Source organism: Harpia harpyja, chromosome 12, assembly GCF_026419915.1.
Source record: "Harpia harpyja isolate bHarHar1 chromosome 12, bHarHar1 primary haplotype, whole genome shotgun sequence".
Lineage (NCBI taxonomy): Eukaryota > Metazoa > Chordata > Aves > Accipitriformes > Accipitridae > Harpia > Harpia harpyja.
Window position 1 is genome coordinate 9,039,027 of NC_068951.1, and position 17,891 is coordinate 9,056,917.

General features: G+C 43.1%; 2 protein-coding genes across 2 annotated transcripts in view; one reads left to right on the top strand and one right to left on the bottom strand.

The window, feature by feature from the left end:
* RABEP1 (rabaptin, RAB GTPase binding effector protein 1) overlaps positions 1–5,985 on the top strand; it is a 53,608-nt gene extending 47,623 nt beyond the window's left edge. The window contains exon 18 of the mRNA XM_052802866.1: positions 1,777–5,985. Coding sequence (XP_052658826.1) covers positions 1,777–1,878 — 102 coding nt within the window. The 3' untranslated portion in view covers positions 1,879–5,985. The remainder of the gene's footprint in view (positions 1–1,776) is intronic.
* Positions 5,986–6,231: 246 nt separating this feature from the next.
* NUP88 (nucleoporin 88) lies at positions 6,232–17,888 on the bottom strand. Its single transcript, XM_052802867.1, has 17 exons — positions 17,625–17,888; positions 17,125–17,294; positions 16,544–16,669; positions 16,240–16,326; positions 15,422–15,598; positions 14,147–14,330; positions 13,567–13,717; positions 12,783–12,881; positions 12,541–12,631; positions 11,474–11,575; positions 9,414–9,572; positions 8,805–8,930; positions 8,195–8,260; positions 7,869–7,949; positions 7,389–7,515; positions 6,847–6,965; positions 6,232–6,451 (listed from the first exon to the last, which is right to left on the bottom strand). The coding sequence occupies exons 1-17, from the start codon at positions 17,859–17,861 to the stop codon at positions 6,388–6,390; spliced, it is 2,166 nt and encodes a 721-aa protein (XP_052658827.1). The 5' UTR covers positions 17,862–17,888; the 3' UTR covers positions 6,232–6,387.
* Between the last annotated feature and the right edge of the window lie 3 nt (positions 17,889–17,891).

Here is a 17,891-nt window from a genome sequence, read left to right on the forward strand (position 1 = left end):
TATATGAAATGGTTCTTCATGTTATATTTACTGCTTTCTATTTATACTATCTAAAGTCTTATCCTTGCTGTTGTCACTGTTGCTATACTTCTATTTCCTCCAAAAAGTGGAACCTGTGGTTGGCGATGAGATACCAAGAGGTGGCTGAAGGAAGGAGTTTTGGCAGGGGTGTTCACTGAGGCTAATTCCAGTTTGTCAGGCTGATCTCTCTTTCTGTTAACTGTAGAGAGCACAAAGGGACCTGCAGTTTTTGTGTTGCAGAGTGGCGAACTGTGTCCTCAGGAGGCCAGCTTAGATTGGTCTTGCCTTCAGTGTCTGTGTTTTTAGAATTTGCATCCCCCCTCACATTCCAGCTCACTAGAAATCTTGCTCACAGAGGTACTGAATTTCAGCATTCTCTCTGAGTTTTTGGCCAGTCTACTCAGTGAAATTCAGCAGAATTAAAACCACAAATTTTTTGAGTCAAGTGTTCAGGTTTATTTGGAAAACTAAAACAGGACTATGGGAGGTTGTTTACTAGACAGAGTTTAGCTGGATGGACAATAGGCAACTGTCCTCTTTTTTTTCTGGCTGTTTCTGGAGGAGTAGGGTGGGACAAAGGAGACCATTGAATTGTCCTGGCTAGTGAAGTTGCTTCTTGCTTGTCATCATCCTCTCTCTCTTTTGTTTTTGTTGTTGTTGTTAAGTACTGCATGTGCTGGTTTAGGCAGTTCTTAGAGCAAAAACCTATGTACCACTTTGAAGACGTGTGGCACACTCTTCCAAAATTTGCAGATAGCTTGGTAGGCCTTCAATAACGAGCTCAGTAAGAGTGGTTTTGTGTATTTTGTGTTTTCTTTCTGCCCCTAAGCAGTTATTACACATTAGTTTCTCAGGAGTTAGCGCTTTCAGTTTAAACAATGGTTTGTGCCATCGCCACCTTACATAGTACAAGATCTGCTGTGTAACATGAGAGATTACCATCGAATAAGGATTTTGGTTTCTTGATAGCCAGACAGGGTTATTTCCTTCCTTGACCTTGTCAGTGGAGAGCCTGGGCAAGTATCACTTGTGTGAGGTGTCCACTGGCTAAATTAGGTATCAGCAATGCAGAGGAAGGGCTAAAAATCAATTAACGACTAGTTGGGAATTTACAAGTGAAAGCCCAGATCCTAATAAAAAGAACATGAAAGTTTGAATGTGTAAAAAAAAAAAAAAAAAAAAAAAAAAAAAAAAGGTATCTGCATTGATTGCAACACAGTTCTGCTGGGCACTTTTTTAGCATATAAGAAATAGCTAAGATAGATTATCAGAAAAGCAAGAAACAGGAGCGAGCTTGGAAATGGGACATTTCCTCCTAGAGCATTTTAGCTTTGATCTTGAGAGGCTTGAAGTCATGTTGTTAGGCAGGTCTGTACTTCCTTTACATTCTTTCTGTGGAAGTTTACATTGCTTTGCACATCTTCTTTGGTTTGCCTGGCCAGAATGGTGTCAATGACTGGTTATTAGGCGAAACATAGAGTGATGGTGAAGGCTTGCTTGAGCCCCCCAGAAAGTGGCTTTTTCTTGTAAAACCACAACTGCCTTATGTCTTCCTTCCTCCCATTCTTGGTTCTAAATTAAGCCTGTGCTCCTTCATGCCTTGCATTTTTCAGTGAATGATAATTTGATATCTCTTCTGCTTGCACAGGTACTAGGGATTGCTAACGTGGCCTGTTGGCTTAGTTCTGGTTATGGGTCTATGGTCTTGCATCGGCACGTTTTACTAGCTCAATTGCGTCTGTTGGTTTTCTGTAGGTGCAGCTGGAGCGGATCCGGCAGGCAGATTCCCTGGAGAGAATCCGTGCAATCCTGAATGACACAAAACTGACGGACATTAATCAGCTTCCTGAAACATGACACCCTGATGAGCGGGCTCCAAGGCTGCATTTGGGGTTTTTAACTCATCTTTATAGCAACATTAATTATTATTTAACTCTAACCGAAAGAGCAGAAGACAACAGAGGGGAGCAATGACTAAGTTTTGTTTCTAGAGGGAAAAAGGTTTCGTACTGGGCAGGAAGAGAGCACAAGGGTGACTTGCAGTGTAGGAAGGAGAACTTTCTAATGGAAACACTAATGAGTGTGGTGTTTCGTGTTCCACTGAGTGGGATCAGTCCTTACATTCTGAAAAACTTCCCCTCTTTCAGCTGACTTCGTAACCTAATATAGAGTTTTGGAACATTTACCCCCTGTCTTTCCCTCTTTCCTTTCCCCCCCACTACTGTGATCAAAGTAGCTGCTGGAAACCATATTGTCCCTCCAAAACATTGAAGAGCAAAGTGGTTGAAGTTTTTCTGTTTGAATAGTCAGTAACAGTATTCAGCTAGCAGAGAGAATGAGGTGTAGAGTATGCTGTATGAATATTTTATATTAAAATATGACTTTATTAGCAGGACACTGGATATTGATCTTATTTCATAACTCAGTACTTTTTTTCTTTTTTTTTTTTAAACCATTGACTTTGTGTTGAAGAATCTGAATGCTGCTGAAATGTGGTGGACATGAGCGAGCTGTGTGTCTCCTGAACAGATAAATGCTAATCCAAAAAAATGAAAAATGTACTGAGAATTTAGCTCCTTGAAATTTTTCCGTTGAATTCTGATACTTAAAGAAAAGCACAAGAAATGCACTGTTTTGTAATCTCTTTTCACAAATGTAATTTAGAATGTGGAACTACAACTGGTTCTTTCTCATCTCTAAAGCTAAGCAGTACCTGTAATCCCTTCTCTGTGTTTAAAAAAAAAAAAGTGCTAGTAAAAATCCTATGCATTGTCAGAGTATTGGCATGGGGTTTATGCAGGTCCGCTTTGCTCCAGTGGATGACACCAGATGTAAAGTTGCTAGCTTTCACTGGAAAGTGTCAAGGTAAGGTGCTGAATAAAGCAGTCAGCTTGACCCACCTCTTCTGGGTCAGCTTAATAGTATGCAAAACAGTGATTGCACTCTCAATCACAGAGCACAAATGCGAAAGAGCTGCATTATTCTGCTGGTTCAAGTTTGAAAGGTACAGTGCATCTCTTACTTTAAAGTATGGTATCATGGTATTGCTCAGAGTTGACTCCTACACTGTCCCGTATTTCTGTAACCATACATTTAAATCATACTGTGTAACATGACAGCAGAGGCAAGGAATTCTTGTGATCAGTCAGGTGCTGGGTTTAGGTTTCTTGTTCTGTAAATGTGTGGCAGTAATATGACCATTCCTCCTCCTTTTTCTCCTTTTGCTGGAGTTTCATGCACACAGTTGGATAGTAACAGTTTCATGTATGGCTGCAGGTGTTGATAATAACTGGTGGTGCAAATTGAGTTCTTGAACTGGCCCCTACTTAAACTCAAGTAAAAGAAGGGAGGCTGAAGGAGCAGATCAGTACTGTCCAAAATTTGTAGCTTAGACTTTCTTCCATTGCTTATTGTTTTTTCTTTACAAACTTGGCCATAGATCTGAAGGTGATGAAGAAAACCAGAAGTGATGGAAAATGCTCCAGACTGTAATGCACATGACTATTTTAAGTGCTTAAATCCTATTTTGAGCAGTGTATATCCTGCTACTAACATAAAGTTAGAACCCATGATTTTGAAGAGGAATGCCTTAAAAACAGCCAAAAAGAAGCATACAAGCTCAGTTTCTTGTCACTCATTGCAAGAATTAAAGCATTTTATTCACCTTAGCAATTAATTCCTTTCGTAATCGTGACACCCAAAAGCCATTTTTCCTACCTTAGTAATGACTAGACTACTAGATGGCAGAGTTGTCATCTTCTTAAGATGATGCTTAATTTCACTTAAAAGTGAAATTGAAATGTGGCTTAGGTTCGTTATTAATTGGCTATTACCAGATTTGGGGGTTTTTAACCTTTCTCACTATTTGCTGAACTGTGAGGTGACAGCAGCTGCATCCTGATGCATAAATCCAATACCAGATGTTTCACCTTCAGTTTTCCAATGGTTAGGGTCCTATTCTGTTGAGTAAACTTTGGAGAAAAAAATATAGGCCTTTATTAGGAGCTGCAGAAGGAAAAGCTTTTTCCTGTGTTCCCTTCCTTCCCAAAAACCAACTTGTAACTGGCTACTGATACCTAACCTGTGCAGCGGTGTTTAAGGAAGCCTATTGTTGCATGGCAAAACTACAATAGATCCTATACATCTCTTCAGCAAGCTGAACACTTGCAAAACTGCACCTGAAGACTTACGCAAAGAATTTTTGATTGAGTTTCTGCACTGTCCTCCTAGTGCGAGAGAGCAAGGAAAGCAGCTGTTAATGGCCTTTCAGCATCCCTTTCTGGTCCATGTGTCAGTGCCCATTCTCAACAGCCCTGCCTTCTGTCTGCTCTCAACACCTGCGGCAGTAGCTGACCATTTTAGATTGTTTCAAATAGTACAGGGCTGGTGTGGCTTTTCCTTAGTGTATTTTTTACAAATTGTTGACATGGCTTTCTATAGGTGTTTCTATAGGTTGTCAGATTGCAGATGATGGCTGCATGGTGTCTTTCTGCAGTCCATAGGGGAAGACAGGTGAGTGGGCAATCAGTTTGTGATCTTTCATAGACACAGTAACAAATGTTAACAGTTGCCGAATGGAGTTCTGCACGTGTGTGTGTGCGTGTTCGTATGCATGCTTGTGTATTTTTTTTCAGTAGGCAGCGATGGCATGTTGGTCTAGTTAGAGGAGGCCGGAGGCACATGTGGTAGGGCACGAAGGGGACTGAGATGAGAACCCACCTGAAAGGGGTGGTGCTGACTACAGGCTTCCTTGCTTTTAAACCAGTTCCAGTGAAGGAACTTCCTTTCGGTTTGGAAAGGAAGGGCATACAATTGCTGTATGGTTGTTTTTCCTTTCTACCACCTTATTCCGTCATGCACCTGAACACTTTTACTCCTGTTTAAGTACTAGCTGTGACCATTTGAGAGTTGGAACACGAGTGCCCTTTTTCACCAACTGCTGGAACTTAAGATCCTACCTTTTTAACAATTTCTTATTTTTAAATGGAAAACCTGACTGTTCACAGCAGTGGTGGGAGATGTGCTCGCTACAAACAGCTGTCCTGCTGACCCAGAGGGGCTGTCCCTCCAGGGGAAGGAAAGCACAGCTTCAGAAGCACTAACTCAAGCTTCTGCTGAAATCAAACTTAAAGGGGCCTTTAAAAACAAAATGGTGTGTGCCAAATTTGCAGAGCAAATTTTAAAAAACTGTAAATTAAGTGTAGTAAAAGCTCTTGGTGTAGATTACTCACTAGCTGGATTATGGTGTTATTGCTCATAAAACATCAGAAAACAAATGCTCTTCCCTCCAGTTCTTGGTGTTCTGGAGCTTGATTTGAGTAGGGTGGTAGGTTCTCCTCGCTTACCAAGAGATTCTTAACAGGCACTACTCCTAACGTGGCAGGTCAGCTACAATACACAGGGTGAGTGGATTAGAAAACTGGATTCTGTTCATGTAGACTGTAAAAGGGACGAGATCAAGTTTTGTATGCATTCCTATACTTGTATAGTCTTAATCTGTACAAAAAAAAAAGTGTTCTTGCAGCATGTCTGGTAACCTTGTTACCTAACGGTTAATAACAGCCCTCCTTTCCTTACAGCTTTACTTTGGCACCTCTTACTGTGCCACTTTTGTAGCAGTGCAGTACTACTTTTCAAAACTGAGCTTGACCATGTCACCTTTTCTAAGGGGTGGGGGGAGGGGACAACCATTATTTATTGTCCGCTAAAGTTTGTCTACAGCAGATAGATAAACAATTAGCCTTTTAATGTCAAGACGGACTCCAGAGCCATCTTTTGATAAAGGCAAACTGAGTGTTTGGAAGTTAATACTGCATTCCAGTGAACCAAGCCATTGGTGTCCTGTGCAATTGTGGGTGTAGAATTCTGCTGTCTACAGGATTCAAGTGTAACCATTTGTTAACTGTATTGAAGGTGTGTCCTTTATGAAGAAAGTGTTCCAAATTAAAAAAAGCTGCTGAAGTGTGTGCGCTTCTCTGGTCTTTCTACTCTGCCTTCTGCCACAGGCCTCCCCCGCAGTAACCATGCCATGGACCAAGGGCAGGAGAAGTCTCCCAGAATAACCCCAGGGAGCTTTCTGAAGGAAGTAGCAATTCCCACACTACTGAGCTAGCTGTAAGTAAGTGTTACACTATCACGTACCTGATATAAAATACCTGCTGCACAGTCTCCTTCCCATGAGAAAAGCAAAAAATCACGGCATGTAAGGAGTCTTATCAAAAGTATTTTATTTTGCAGTCCATCTTTACAAAATAATAAGTAAAAGGTATATTGTTCAACATACAAATGTTAAATATACAAGGGCAAATACCAGGGAAAATTAAAGCTCGTCCAGCCTTTCGGTGTAGGTTCCTCATCGTGGACATGTTAGAAGTTCACATGGCTTCTGATGTCATTGATCTGTTTTACCATTTCCCTTATGTGTTCTCCCCTTCAAGAAAAATAAATCCACGTCAAAAGGCTGCAAGTCATTTTTGCTCAAAACTAATCAGGAAGGAAAAGACTTCACACGGTAGAGGCAGAGAATGGGAGCATTGTTGCAAATCATTTTGTTAATCATAGGCTGGATACAGACTGCCACAAGATCCTTGGGCAAAAAGCAGACTTAAACTTAACTCTGCTTTAATAGTGGCAGAAGATGGCCAGTGCTGCTATCATGAGCTGGTGCATTTTATGCTTCAGACCATCTCAACAAGCTCCAGCTGGTGCATCAGTCAGCCCCTCTATGCAGCATAGAGGTTACATTATACCCTGGGCACTTGGATGGCATTGCTTATGTAAGTGCCAGGGCTGGAATTCTACAGAAGGATCCAAGCTTTAACTTACTCTTCTTTCAGGACAGTTTGGATACACTTGCTCTGGTAGGCACTGAGGGTGATGCTGGGTTTTCGGGGGCTGGTACCCTTTTCCATCTTTTTCTGCTGGTATTCCTTTTTCATTTTAACCTAGAAGTCATGTACAAAAAGATGACCCCAGTCAGTGTTGGTACTGCCTGACAAAGTGAAAGCATGTTAGTTACAAACTGGTGTGTCCTACTGCAATGGATTTTCTCCATCTTTGGGTTGAACTCTTTCTCCAACTCTTTGGGTTGAAAATCTGCTTGCTTTTGCACTCTTCCTCCCACAAAGAGAAGAAAATGTTACTTCTAGGATGGAGGAAGGTGCGTAGGCTTTCTTTCTTAGGGTTTATACTGGGTTGCAGAGGTTCTGTCTATATTACAAGGATCAGAAGTTACTTTAGTATGTTGTTGCCAATTTAACAGAAGTACAAAGTTGCTCTATTGGAAGGACTGTATGCTATCAGCACTATCCTTAGGTGTGACAGAGGTGTTCTCAACAACCTACCAGCTAGATAATTCGTTCTCTCACCTGTCTGATAGCATTGCTCAGGTGCTGCAGCTGGTCATGTATTGTCTGCAGTTCCTTCTTCATATCTTTTTCACTGTCTGATAGAACAGGAAGCTGTGTGTGGAAACTCCGAAGTACTTTCTTCATCCTTTTGATGTACCAAGCAAGAAATGTTGCTGAATTAACTTACCTATTGGACCAGTTACACTAAGACACCAACAGTCTTGCACTTCTGTCACTCTTCCTAAGTCTCAGGGGCTCAAGACTTCACTTTCCTCTTTCAGCTAGTCTCACATGGCATTTCTAAACAGCAGGCTGACTCGGTCTGGACCTGAAGTAGTACTGAAAAATCACCACTGAGCCCCAACAAAGATAATTTCAGAAGCCCAGTCTTCAAACAAACCAGTGTGGCGCTTTCTGCCCACTCTGTTCTACCACACTTGCAAACTTCTATTTAACAGCAAGTGATCTGTGATGAAACAGAACATAGTTTGCACTCACCTGTTCATAATATCTTCTTGCTTCTCTTTGGCTTCCTCATACTTGTCCGCCAAGCGCTCAGCCATTTCCCGCAAACTTTTCCTTTATGCAAGTGAGAAATGTTTATTTACTTTAGATCTACATGCAAGGCAAGTCTGTATGTGGAAACAGGACAAGGAGCCTAAAAACCCAAGCTGGAGCAGGGAGTGAACCTACATGCTTAATTACAGCTGGAAATGCATTCACTTCTCACTTGTTCCACACAGGACCCTGTGTAAAGTACTTTTCGCACAAAGGTGCATCATTCCTCACATTTGATGTGATAAAAGCAGACAGATTACACTCACCTTTCCTCTCGACAGTAATTAAGATCTTCCAGTTGTTTCTTTTTCTGTCCCCACAGCAGCTTCACTCTTAAAATAAACACACACATAAAATCAAACCACCCACAACAGCAATCCAGTTGAATCGGGATTTACGCCACAGAGAAAATATGACAGAAGTGATTAATGCTCCTGGTGGTACGAAGAACTAAAGATACTGAAAAATGGGCAGTGGTGAGAACACTTCCATTTTGTCCTAACTTTATAATATAAATAACTATAATTTGAAGAAGAGATACTTAATGCAATTTTCCTTTGTTGGGATAATTACCGAGGTCAAAGGATGTGCTGCCATCCACAAGCACAGGCAGACTGACAACAGCAAAAGAGAAGTATTTCACGTGTGTTTACTTTTTTTCTTTGCCCTATGAGCCACTGTAGAGATCAAGTATTACACTCACCCCTGCTTTCCCTGGTAACTCAATTTTCAGTTCTGGTATTCCATTAGTCTTCCTGGGTACATTTTACTCATTTACAACAGTTAGTCCAGCAGAGGAGGTCGAGTGCTCAGTACTTAGTGCTGTCGTTTCACAGAGACATTGTACAGCACATATTTGTGAGGGTTTTGTATTACCTTTGCTGAATTTCCTCTTTTGCCAGATCTTGTTTCAGTATGTATTCCTCTCTGAACACTTGTGTGGCTCTGCTAAGAAGCTGAAGGCATTCTTCAGGGGGAGGAGCAGCATCTTTATCAGCAGACCTTAAGAATATGAGAGAGGTTTTTGCAGTCTTACTCCAACATGTTCCTTTGAAAGGCTAAACAACTTACAGTATTTATCATAAGGGCTCTGGGGGGCTCAGTTATGGAAGTGAGGGACTGTAATTAAATCCCTTTGCTATAAATAATTTTTCTGATATGAGGAAATCCCAAGGTATCTTAAGATATTCAAAACCAAATGGGACAAGCGCTGAGCAACCTCATCAGCTGAGATCAGCCCTGCTTTGAGCAGGGGACTGGAGCAAGATGATTCCCCCCTGCCCCCGACCTACATCCCCCCCCAACCTACATCATTATTTGATTGGATGCCATCCCTGTATGGACAGAGAGGCGCAAGTCAGCTGCAGGAGCTGTGCCCCCATTATTGCTATGTCCAAGCTAATGCACTGTTCAAGCAGGAGCTGATGAACACCCACTATTCCTGAGAGTCTTCCCTCTTCAGGTCCCCTAGGAAAACATATTTACTTCAGAAGGAAGGGATTGGCAGAGCTGCGCTGCAGGATGCTTCGGATGTGCTTCTCAAATGAATGCTGTGACTCAGCCAGGATACGAAGAGGGGAAACAGCAACATCTTTGTCTTCTCTGGTACACAGCAGGGGAGGGGATGCAGGGTGGACTGTACTTCTACCAAAGAACATCAAATTGGAGAACACAGTTTAAACCAGAAACATTTAAACTATGTCAGAGTTTAAATGGTAAAAAGTGAGGAACTCATCCACTGTGGAATTAATGTATTGCAGGAGTAAAAGTCAGAAGCGTTCTAAGAGGAAATATTTCAATTATGTGGTAAATCCAGCTCTAGACAAGGTTGGTGGAGCGCACATCCCCACATCTTTGTTTGACCACAGCTGAAACCAGCAAGAATCATAAATATCCTTTTACTTAAAGAGAAGAAAGTTCCATAACAAGGCAAGCAAGTGCTTGAACAGCAGAATGACCTCCTTTTCAAAGCAGCCTCCTAAGTCACTGTCCACCTTGACAGGCTCAAGAAGTGGGCCCATGCAAACCTCAGGAAGTTCCACAAGGCCAAGTGCAAGGTCCTGCATGTGGGTCAGGGCAATCCCAAGCACAAATACAGGCTGGGTGGAGAATGGATTGAGAGCAGCCCTGAGGAGAAGGACTTGGGGGTGTTGGTTGATGAGAAGCTCAACATGACCAGGCAATGTGCAGTTGCAGGCCAGAAAGCCAACTGTATCCTGGGCTGCATCAAGAGAAGCGTGACCAGCAGGTTAAGGGAGGTGATTCTGCCCTTCTACTCTGCTCTCATGACACCCCACCTGGAGTAATGCATCCAGCTCTGGGCCCCCAACATAAGAAGGACATGGACCTGTTGGAGCAAGTCCAGAGGAGGGACACGAGGATGATCAGAGGGCTGGAGCACCTCTCCTATGAAGACAGGCTGAGAGAGTTGGGGTTGTTCAGCCTGGAGAAGAGAAGGCTCTGGGGAGACCTTAGAGCAGCCTTCCAGTACCTAAAGGGGGCCTACAAGAAAGCCAGAGAGGGACTTTTTCCAAGGGCAGGTAGTGACAGGACAAGGGGTAATGGCTTTAAACTGAAAGAGGGTAGATTTAGATTGGGTGTGAGGAAGGAAGAAGTTCTTTACTGTGAGGGTGGTGAGGCACTGGAACAGGTTGCCCAGAGAGGTTGTGGGTGCCCCAGCTCCGGAAGTGTTCAAGGCCAGGTTGGATGGGCTTTGAGCAACCTGGTCTAGTGGAAGGTGTCCCCGGCCATGGCAGGGGGGTTGGAACGAGATGATCTTTAAGGTCCCTTCCAACCCAAACCATTCTGTGATGCTATGTAATTTCAGATAATAAGGTTTAAAAGACCTGTAAGAAAAACCTATTTATGAACACTGCAGAAATAGTTAAAAAAAAATAATAATGTAAGGTCTGTAAGAGAACCTGATGTTAATACTAGCTCTGCTGAAGGTACCTGTCCTACATTAAACAGTGTTCTCAGCAATAAATAAACTGAAAATAGTGCCCTCTGCTCAGTGTGTTCACTTAATTGTGCAAATCTACCACACTAGGCTGTATCTTTCCCATCACCCTCAAACAAAGTAAAGTTGCTTTGGAAATGCATACTAAAATGCCACTACTTTAAAGCACTTGAAGAACCTACTTTTTTTTTTTTTTCCCCTTTCATGCAAACATAACCTTGGTGCCCATTAAGAATCTCTGTACTACTGTCTGTAAACAAGTTTTTGATTTGCAGATTCTTCATTATAAAAATGAACAAAAAAACCCCAACAATACTGTCAAGAACCTTTTGATGCAACTCTTGTCCTAATACTCATTAAAAGATTAATTATATCCCCTGCAAACACCTTAGTAGTAAATAACTACTATAGTAATACTTAAGTAAGTGCTCAGCCAGGGAGTGTTCAGAAGGCAAACTTCATTGTGTGTCATAAGAAGTGCAGAAGTCTGGGGTGAAAGGATCAAAGGAATGATTAAAAAAAAAAATATCTTGAAATCGTTTTCATGCAACAGTCACAGATTTCAAACCAATTAAGAACCACGTACAAGAGAGGCCTTGTAATACACTCATAGGTGTTTGTGATGCAGATCATTGTGGGCCCCAGGATGTCAGAAACAATCCAAAATCCTCTAATCGGCGCAGGTTGCCTGAAAGGAAGAAAACACAAGAATTACCTGGTCAAAAGAGTTCTTTGTTCCTGCAGTTGTGCAAGTTCACTCTTTTGGAAAAGCTCTAGCTATAGCAATTGGCCTACGCCAGACACCTCTCACTAAGCTAAGAACCACTCCCCAGAATGAGTCCTGCAAAATCGTTATTGTCATACCACACAATCTGACTGGCAGTCAGCTGTACCAGCACAAACTCATCCAGCCAGAGAGAGGGAGCACTTGTACAACTTCACTGTGAAACAGAAGCAAAAACCTGCTGTGACCCAGGAAACGTTACCCACTTTTAGTGCAAGGCACAAACCTCCTCAGGAGAGAACACAGGTGCTCCCACGTACCACCTTTTTGGTCCAAATGCCCTCTCCCCAGGTAACTACTAACACCATTGGAGGGTCACCACCAGTGCTGACTTAGGGAGCCCTTTAGATTAATGACTTAACACCTATTAATAAACATTTTTCTGTATTTTCATAGTGTTTAATCCATAGCAGTCTATCAATATGATTAGGCCTTATAAAAGTCAGAAAAAAAAGCAGATAAAGATATATTACATGGCCCAGCAAATGATGCCTCTTAAACCTGACCAAGCTCAAAAATTCAGATGTTCTTTTGAGGCATTGTTTGATCCTTAAAAAGCGGATGAAAGGAACATGTCAGCATTCAAGACTCTTAGCCAAATCAAGCCTCAGAGTTGCCCAGGGTTAATGGAAGTGACAATTTCTGCTGGTTTGATAGATCATTTTCAGACAGTAACACAGGAATTTAAGCTTACTTCCCTAACTGCATTAAGAATCATGATGCACAAATTGCTTATTTGTCTTATTTGAATTCTTTTGAGCTGACTTCATTATTTTTAACAGCAAGAATACAGCAAAAGAGGGTAAATCATAAATATTTTCCATAGCAACTTGCTGATTTGGAAGCAATATACAGGGTTTGGTTTTTACCTGCATGGCAATGGTTTTGTACAAAGAATATGTTCAACAAAGCACTTCTGTTCTGCTCCCAACTCTTGTAAACTGTCTTTGTCTTCTTCATCTACAAAGAGATTTGTCAGAATGCATCAAATGCACTTTGCAGGGTAAGGGATTCTCGGCATTACCCACATCCACCAGCTTGTCACTAGAAAATTGTACGTATTCAGATACTACTCTCTTCCCTCTACACGCAATAGAGTCTCGCCACTCACCTGAACCAAGGAATTTGTGCAGTTTATTGATCCATGTCAACCCCACACTATGGACACCAGCTTCATGTGTGCAGTGGTATCTAGAGGGACATTTCGGATCTGAAATTTAAACAGCAAATGTAGGAGAAGGCACTGAACTGAGCAAAACTCATCCTTCAAACCTGCATTGTTGAACATGCATATCAACTTACTGTCCAGTCAGCATTAACATCTTGTTGCAAGTTCTAACTTGTCCCCATTCAAAAATTGAGCTAGCTGCATTAGCCACCTTACGCTTGAAATACCTGATGAATTGTTTTGAGCTATTCCTATCACATGACATCTTTATCAATCCACTAGATTTTAAAGGGAAGATCAGTTAAAGCCAGCAGACCAGCATTCTGACAAGCTTCTTGTTCAGAAAGACCCAAACACTTTGTCCTACCTGACCTCCTGCCGCACAATTACATTGGATAGTCTAATAAGCAGACACCAATTCCTCCCTCAGGATTACCATCCCCACAGCACTTGCTTACATACTTAGGTCATCACAGATGCAACAACTTCTACTTTATAATCCACAGCTGAAAGAATTTAGTATTATGTGACCATATGCAATCTGCCCTTGGTTAAACACCAAAGCACCTCCCAGGCTTGCTTCTTCCACAGCTTTCTTGAAGACATCAGGCAAATCCTTATTCTAATACCACTGTTTATTTGACACCAATGATAATTTGTAAATAGCTTGATCCTAAATGCATGAAATAAAGCAAGTAAAAGCCAACAACCTGAATGACAACCCTACCTCGATGCAGTTTGATTGGGCAAGAGAAATCAGACTCCAAAGGCTCTTCTTCATCTCCGGATGCCAGTTTCAGTGCAAGTTCCAGCTCAACACATTCAAACACATACAGGGAAGGAATTAGATCAGATCTTGGGTCCCATGACTTTTCTGACTGTAAAGAGCATTGAATTCTTCTGTGAGACATCATTTAAATAGAAATGCCAACATAAACAGCATCAAGAGAGTTACATAATACAGGCAAGAGCATTAACTGCCAGGGAAAGTAGTTCAAGTCCTGTTTGTTTTTTTTTTTTTACTTAAAAAAATTTATCTCAGAAACAGGGTTTCTTCTTAGAAGATCCTCTTTAAAATAGTTCATAGTAAGTTTGCTCAAAAACTGATCTGCCATCAGGATACACAGAATTGACATTTAAAATAAAAGCATCAGAGAATCACAGGGACTGGCTGGAATAGGAGGAAGACCCACTACCTCATTATAAAAGAATGCAGGTTTGGCACTTGGCATTCACATCCAGGCATCCTGCCATCTTGCAGCCAGGAACTTTGGCTAGAATAGAAAAAAAAAACCAAGAAAGGGTACCTGCTCGTCATCCTCTTCTCCATCCAGTACCACGCAGTGATAAAGCATTCCCGACTCAGTGGCAATCACCAGAATGTTTGGAACACAGGGCAGGCAAAGGACAGCACAGGCATCATAGCCATAGTTATCTTCTGCAGCAGGGTGCATGGGCAGAGGGCCAAGCAGCTTGCCAAGATTTCCAGTGCTGCAATAAAGAAGATGTGTTCACAACACAAGGTGTGGAAGGAGAGTTCCCCATGGTTGCCTACAGGAGTTTGCTGCAAAATAACTATAAAATAAGGATGATCTTTAAAAAAAACCAAACAACCCAATGGTTTGGAGTTCTGTCTGATTTCCATTAGATAGCAGCAACCCAGACTTCTGCAGATTAAGAGTCTGAACTACACCTGCTTGGTGGAGATCTCAGAGAAGAAACTGGAGCTCAGTAGTAATGTTTTATGCTTTGAAAGCAATCAAGCTACATTTCAACAAATTCAAGAGGAAACATTTTCATACAAGAACACAAAGTACGCATGGAAAGCTCAAGTTAACTACCTTTATCACTTAATTGGCTTCTCGCTTAATAAAGCGCTTTACAAGCAGCATTTTGTGGCATGGCATTTCTCTAGGTAGAAGGACTAAGCCCGTTTCATTGCCTACAGACAGGATCTGCTCAGTGCTGCATCATTTCTCATGCAAAGGCAAACAGTGCTGTTTCTAACCCGAATACCGCACGTTTTAATATTCAGTTACACTAGATCTAACTTGTAAATTTTCCACCATCTTCTCAGTTTTCTGAAGTAATCTTTTCTTGTATCGTGTTTATATTCTTGATTCATATTCTTGACTTCTCATTATGGAACATGCCTGCAAACCTTCTATGATCTTAAAGTATTTCTTTTCCTAAGATGCAACTGGCTCATTCAGCGCCATCCAAAGCTAGGGATGTCTGTGCTGTGAACTGAACGCCCCAAAATACACCTTAACAGCCTCAGACCCACCAATCTTTTAACAGTCCAGTGTCTTCGTTTCAGATTTCTGATGGTAAATAACGGACAGTGGATTCTCAGCAGTGGAAACTGCACCCTTAATGTCTAGATGAAAAAGGATGACACGCTATTTTTGGATTTCAGTCTAGTAGCACTGCCGCAAAGAGATAAAACAGGCTGCAATACAATAAAACTCAGCCCAGCATCCATTACAGAGTCCGAGCCAAACTGAGAGATGGTTCTCCAACCCTAACATTGTACAAACGTACAAGCACCCCATGAAACCTGAGGATGAATGCGATCCTACCTCTGCAGCAGGCTGATATACGTGAGGAACGTCTCTCCGTTTTCATACAAAATGTAAAGCGGATAGGCCAACACTTCTTCACTCCCTCGCTGTCCAAGTACGTTCTTTGGGACCGGCACTAGCGGGCCAAAGTCAAACGCCACTGCGGTCTCTCCCAGCGATGCTGTATAGGCTCTCCTGGGGACAAGTCAGAAAAAGACCTTAAGTCAGCTGCGATTGTGAGAACGCAAGTATTTAACCAGGTCCATCGGTACATGCTGACAAATTACTGCTAAACACCTGTCCATCAGTTCTTTGATATATGCTGTTTTCAGCAGCAAAAGCATGCAAGTAACATCCTTCTTATGGTACCTCATTTCTGCAATACACCCACCAGCCAGCGCAGTTTCACAAGATAAAAGAGGAGGGCGTACTGGTATTTCCTGTGTAGTGCAACAGTTTGTGACTTGACTAGTAGAGACCCTCAAGTATTTCCTTTCCAACTAGGCCAAGAGGGAAATAAAAAGATCATCTGTTTTCTGCATTCCTCACTCAAAAAGCCCTTCTTAACCCCATCTTGAAGACAAATGACTACTCCGACAAACCGTGACTGTACAGTCTGTTACCACTTTCTTTTAGAAGGATGGGGAAAAAAGGGGGGGGGAAAAAAAAAAAGGTGCAGTTACTGTGCTAGGAGGAAGTCCTAGCGCTGAAGAAGTCCATGAAAAATATCACATCAGATTTGCAGGTAGATTTATCACTTATTCATTAAAAACACAACTGAAAATACAGAGCTTATTCTGTCAAAAGCATTTCAAAACACAAGAAGCCACACAAACCCTTTTTTGATTGTAAGAGTCTCCTCCTCAGTGTCTGAAAGAGCAATCACTTTGACAGGTGTCTGAGGTACCTTCAGACTGTAAAACCTAGAGGAAAGAGACAGCAGCAATGTTCATTCAGCTGGCAGCGTTGCACATGTCCCTGCTGATGCAGGAACATCAGTTGGTATCAGTCTTAAAATTTCTCCCATCCTATTTTTTATTGGTAATCCTGCTAAGAATGGCAGGACACAAACATCTAGCAAAAAATCAGACTGACTATGACAAAAGAAATACTAGATAATCACCTACAAACAGGTTTTACCTTATAGTGTTATCTGAAGTCAAGAGCACAATATGGGGCTCTAATGTCTCACAGGGATACCAGGCAGCATGCTTTAAAGTCAGAGATGTTGAGCTTGTGAAGAACCTTTCCGCAATGGGAATAGTGCTGAAATACAGAGCAGAAATGTGCACTGTTGTTATAAGAAACACAGAATTTACTTCTAAGGGGAAGTGGGGGCAAGAGGAGCTAGAAACCAAATTAAAAGGTTTCAAAGCCATTAGCTGTATTATTCTTACAGTTGGAGGGGCAGCTTTAACTTGAAACGCTTTGTTATTTCCATCTGGACATGCGTGCTTTTAGCTACCACAGCTAAAAGACCCCAGGAAGGCTAGAGCACCTCGCTCCTCAGCTTGTGCAACAAGTTTAGAAGGTCATTTATTTGGGTCCCTTGACAATCAGCAAGTCCCTGAGCCAACAAAATAACTTCATTTGCGATTGTCCCCCTACAACCCCGATACAACCAACGCCTTCCGTATCTGTTTGGCCCCCAAGAAGAGGAGAGGCTGCGGAGGAACGGCGGCAGGACAGGGATGCTGTTAACCGCCTGAGGTCTCACCCACCTACAGTTCACCGTGGATTTCCCACCTTCAAACTCCGAATTCTTCCCCCAGCGTTTAGGCAGCTCCAGCACCATGAGCCCCTTCGTACCGATGAGCGCCACATGATGCTGCGTGGGGCTTAGCAGCGTCTGATAAACCTCAAAAAGGGGTGGGTTTATGCAGATAAGGGTCTGAAAGTACAAGTATTACAGTTAAGCACAAGCCATGGAAAGTGCTCACAGAAGCACGGCACATCTTTATTGCGGACGGTGACTACGAGCTACGAGCTGCAGAACGGGGCACGAACTTGCCTCCAGCCACGGCCGAGCACAAAGCCGAAGGGTTCCACTGAGGTGAGGACCCACCGAGAGCGGGCTGGAGGGGGTGACCACCCGGCCCGGAGCCTTCGGGGACCGGCCCCCCTCAGCCCCGCGCCCGTCGCGACACCCCCCCTCCCCTTAACGGTCCCCTCAGACGGCCCGCCGGCCCCTCACGGCTCCCCCCTCAGCGCCGGGCCCCACCTGGTAGCGGCCGAGCCCCGCGGGGTCGGGCCCGCCGAGGCGTCGGAGGCCGATGGTGTGGAGGGCGCTGCGCTCGCCGTCCCAGAGGAAGAGGTCGCCGTCGAGGCCGAAGAGGAGGTTGCGGATGAGGGGCGGCCGGGCGGCGGGGGCGGGGGCGCGCTCGCGGAGGCGGCTCAGCACCGCGTGCTGCGGCAGGGCCGCGCGCCACTGCTCCGCCGGGCCCCACTCGGCCGCCATCGCCGCCGCCGCCGCGCAGCCGCCGGCGCG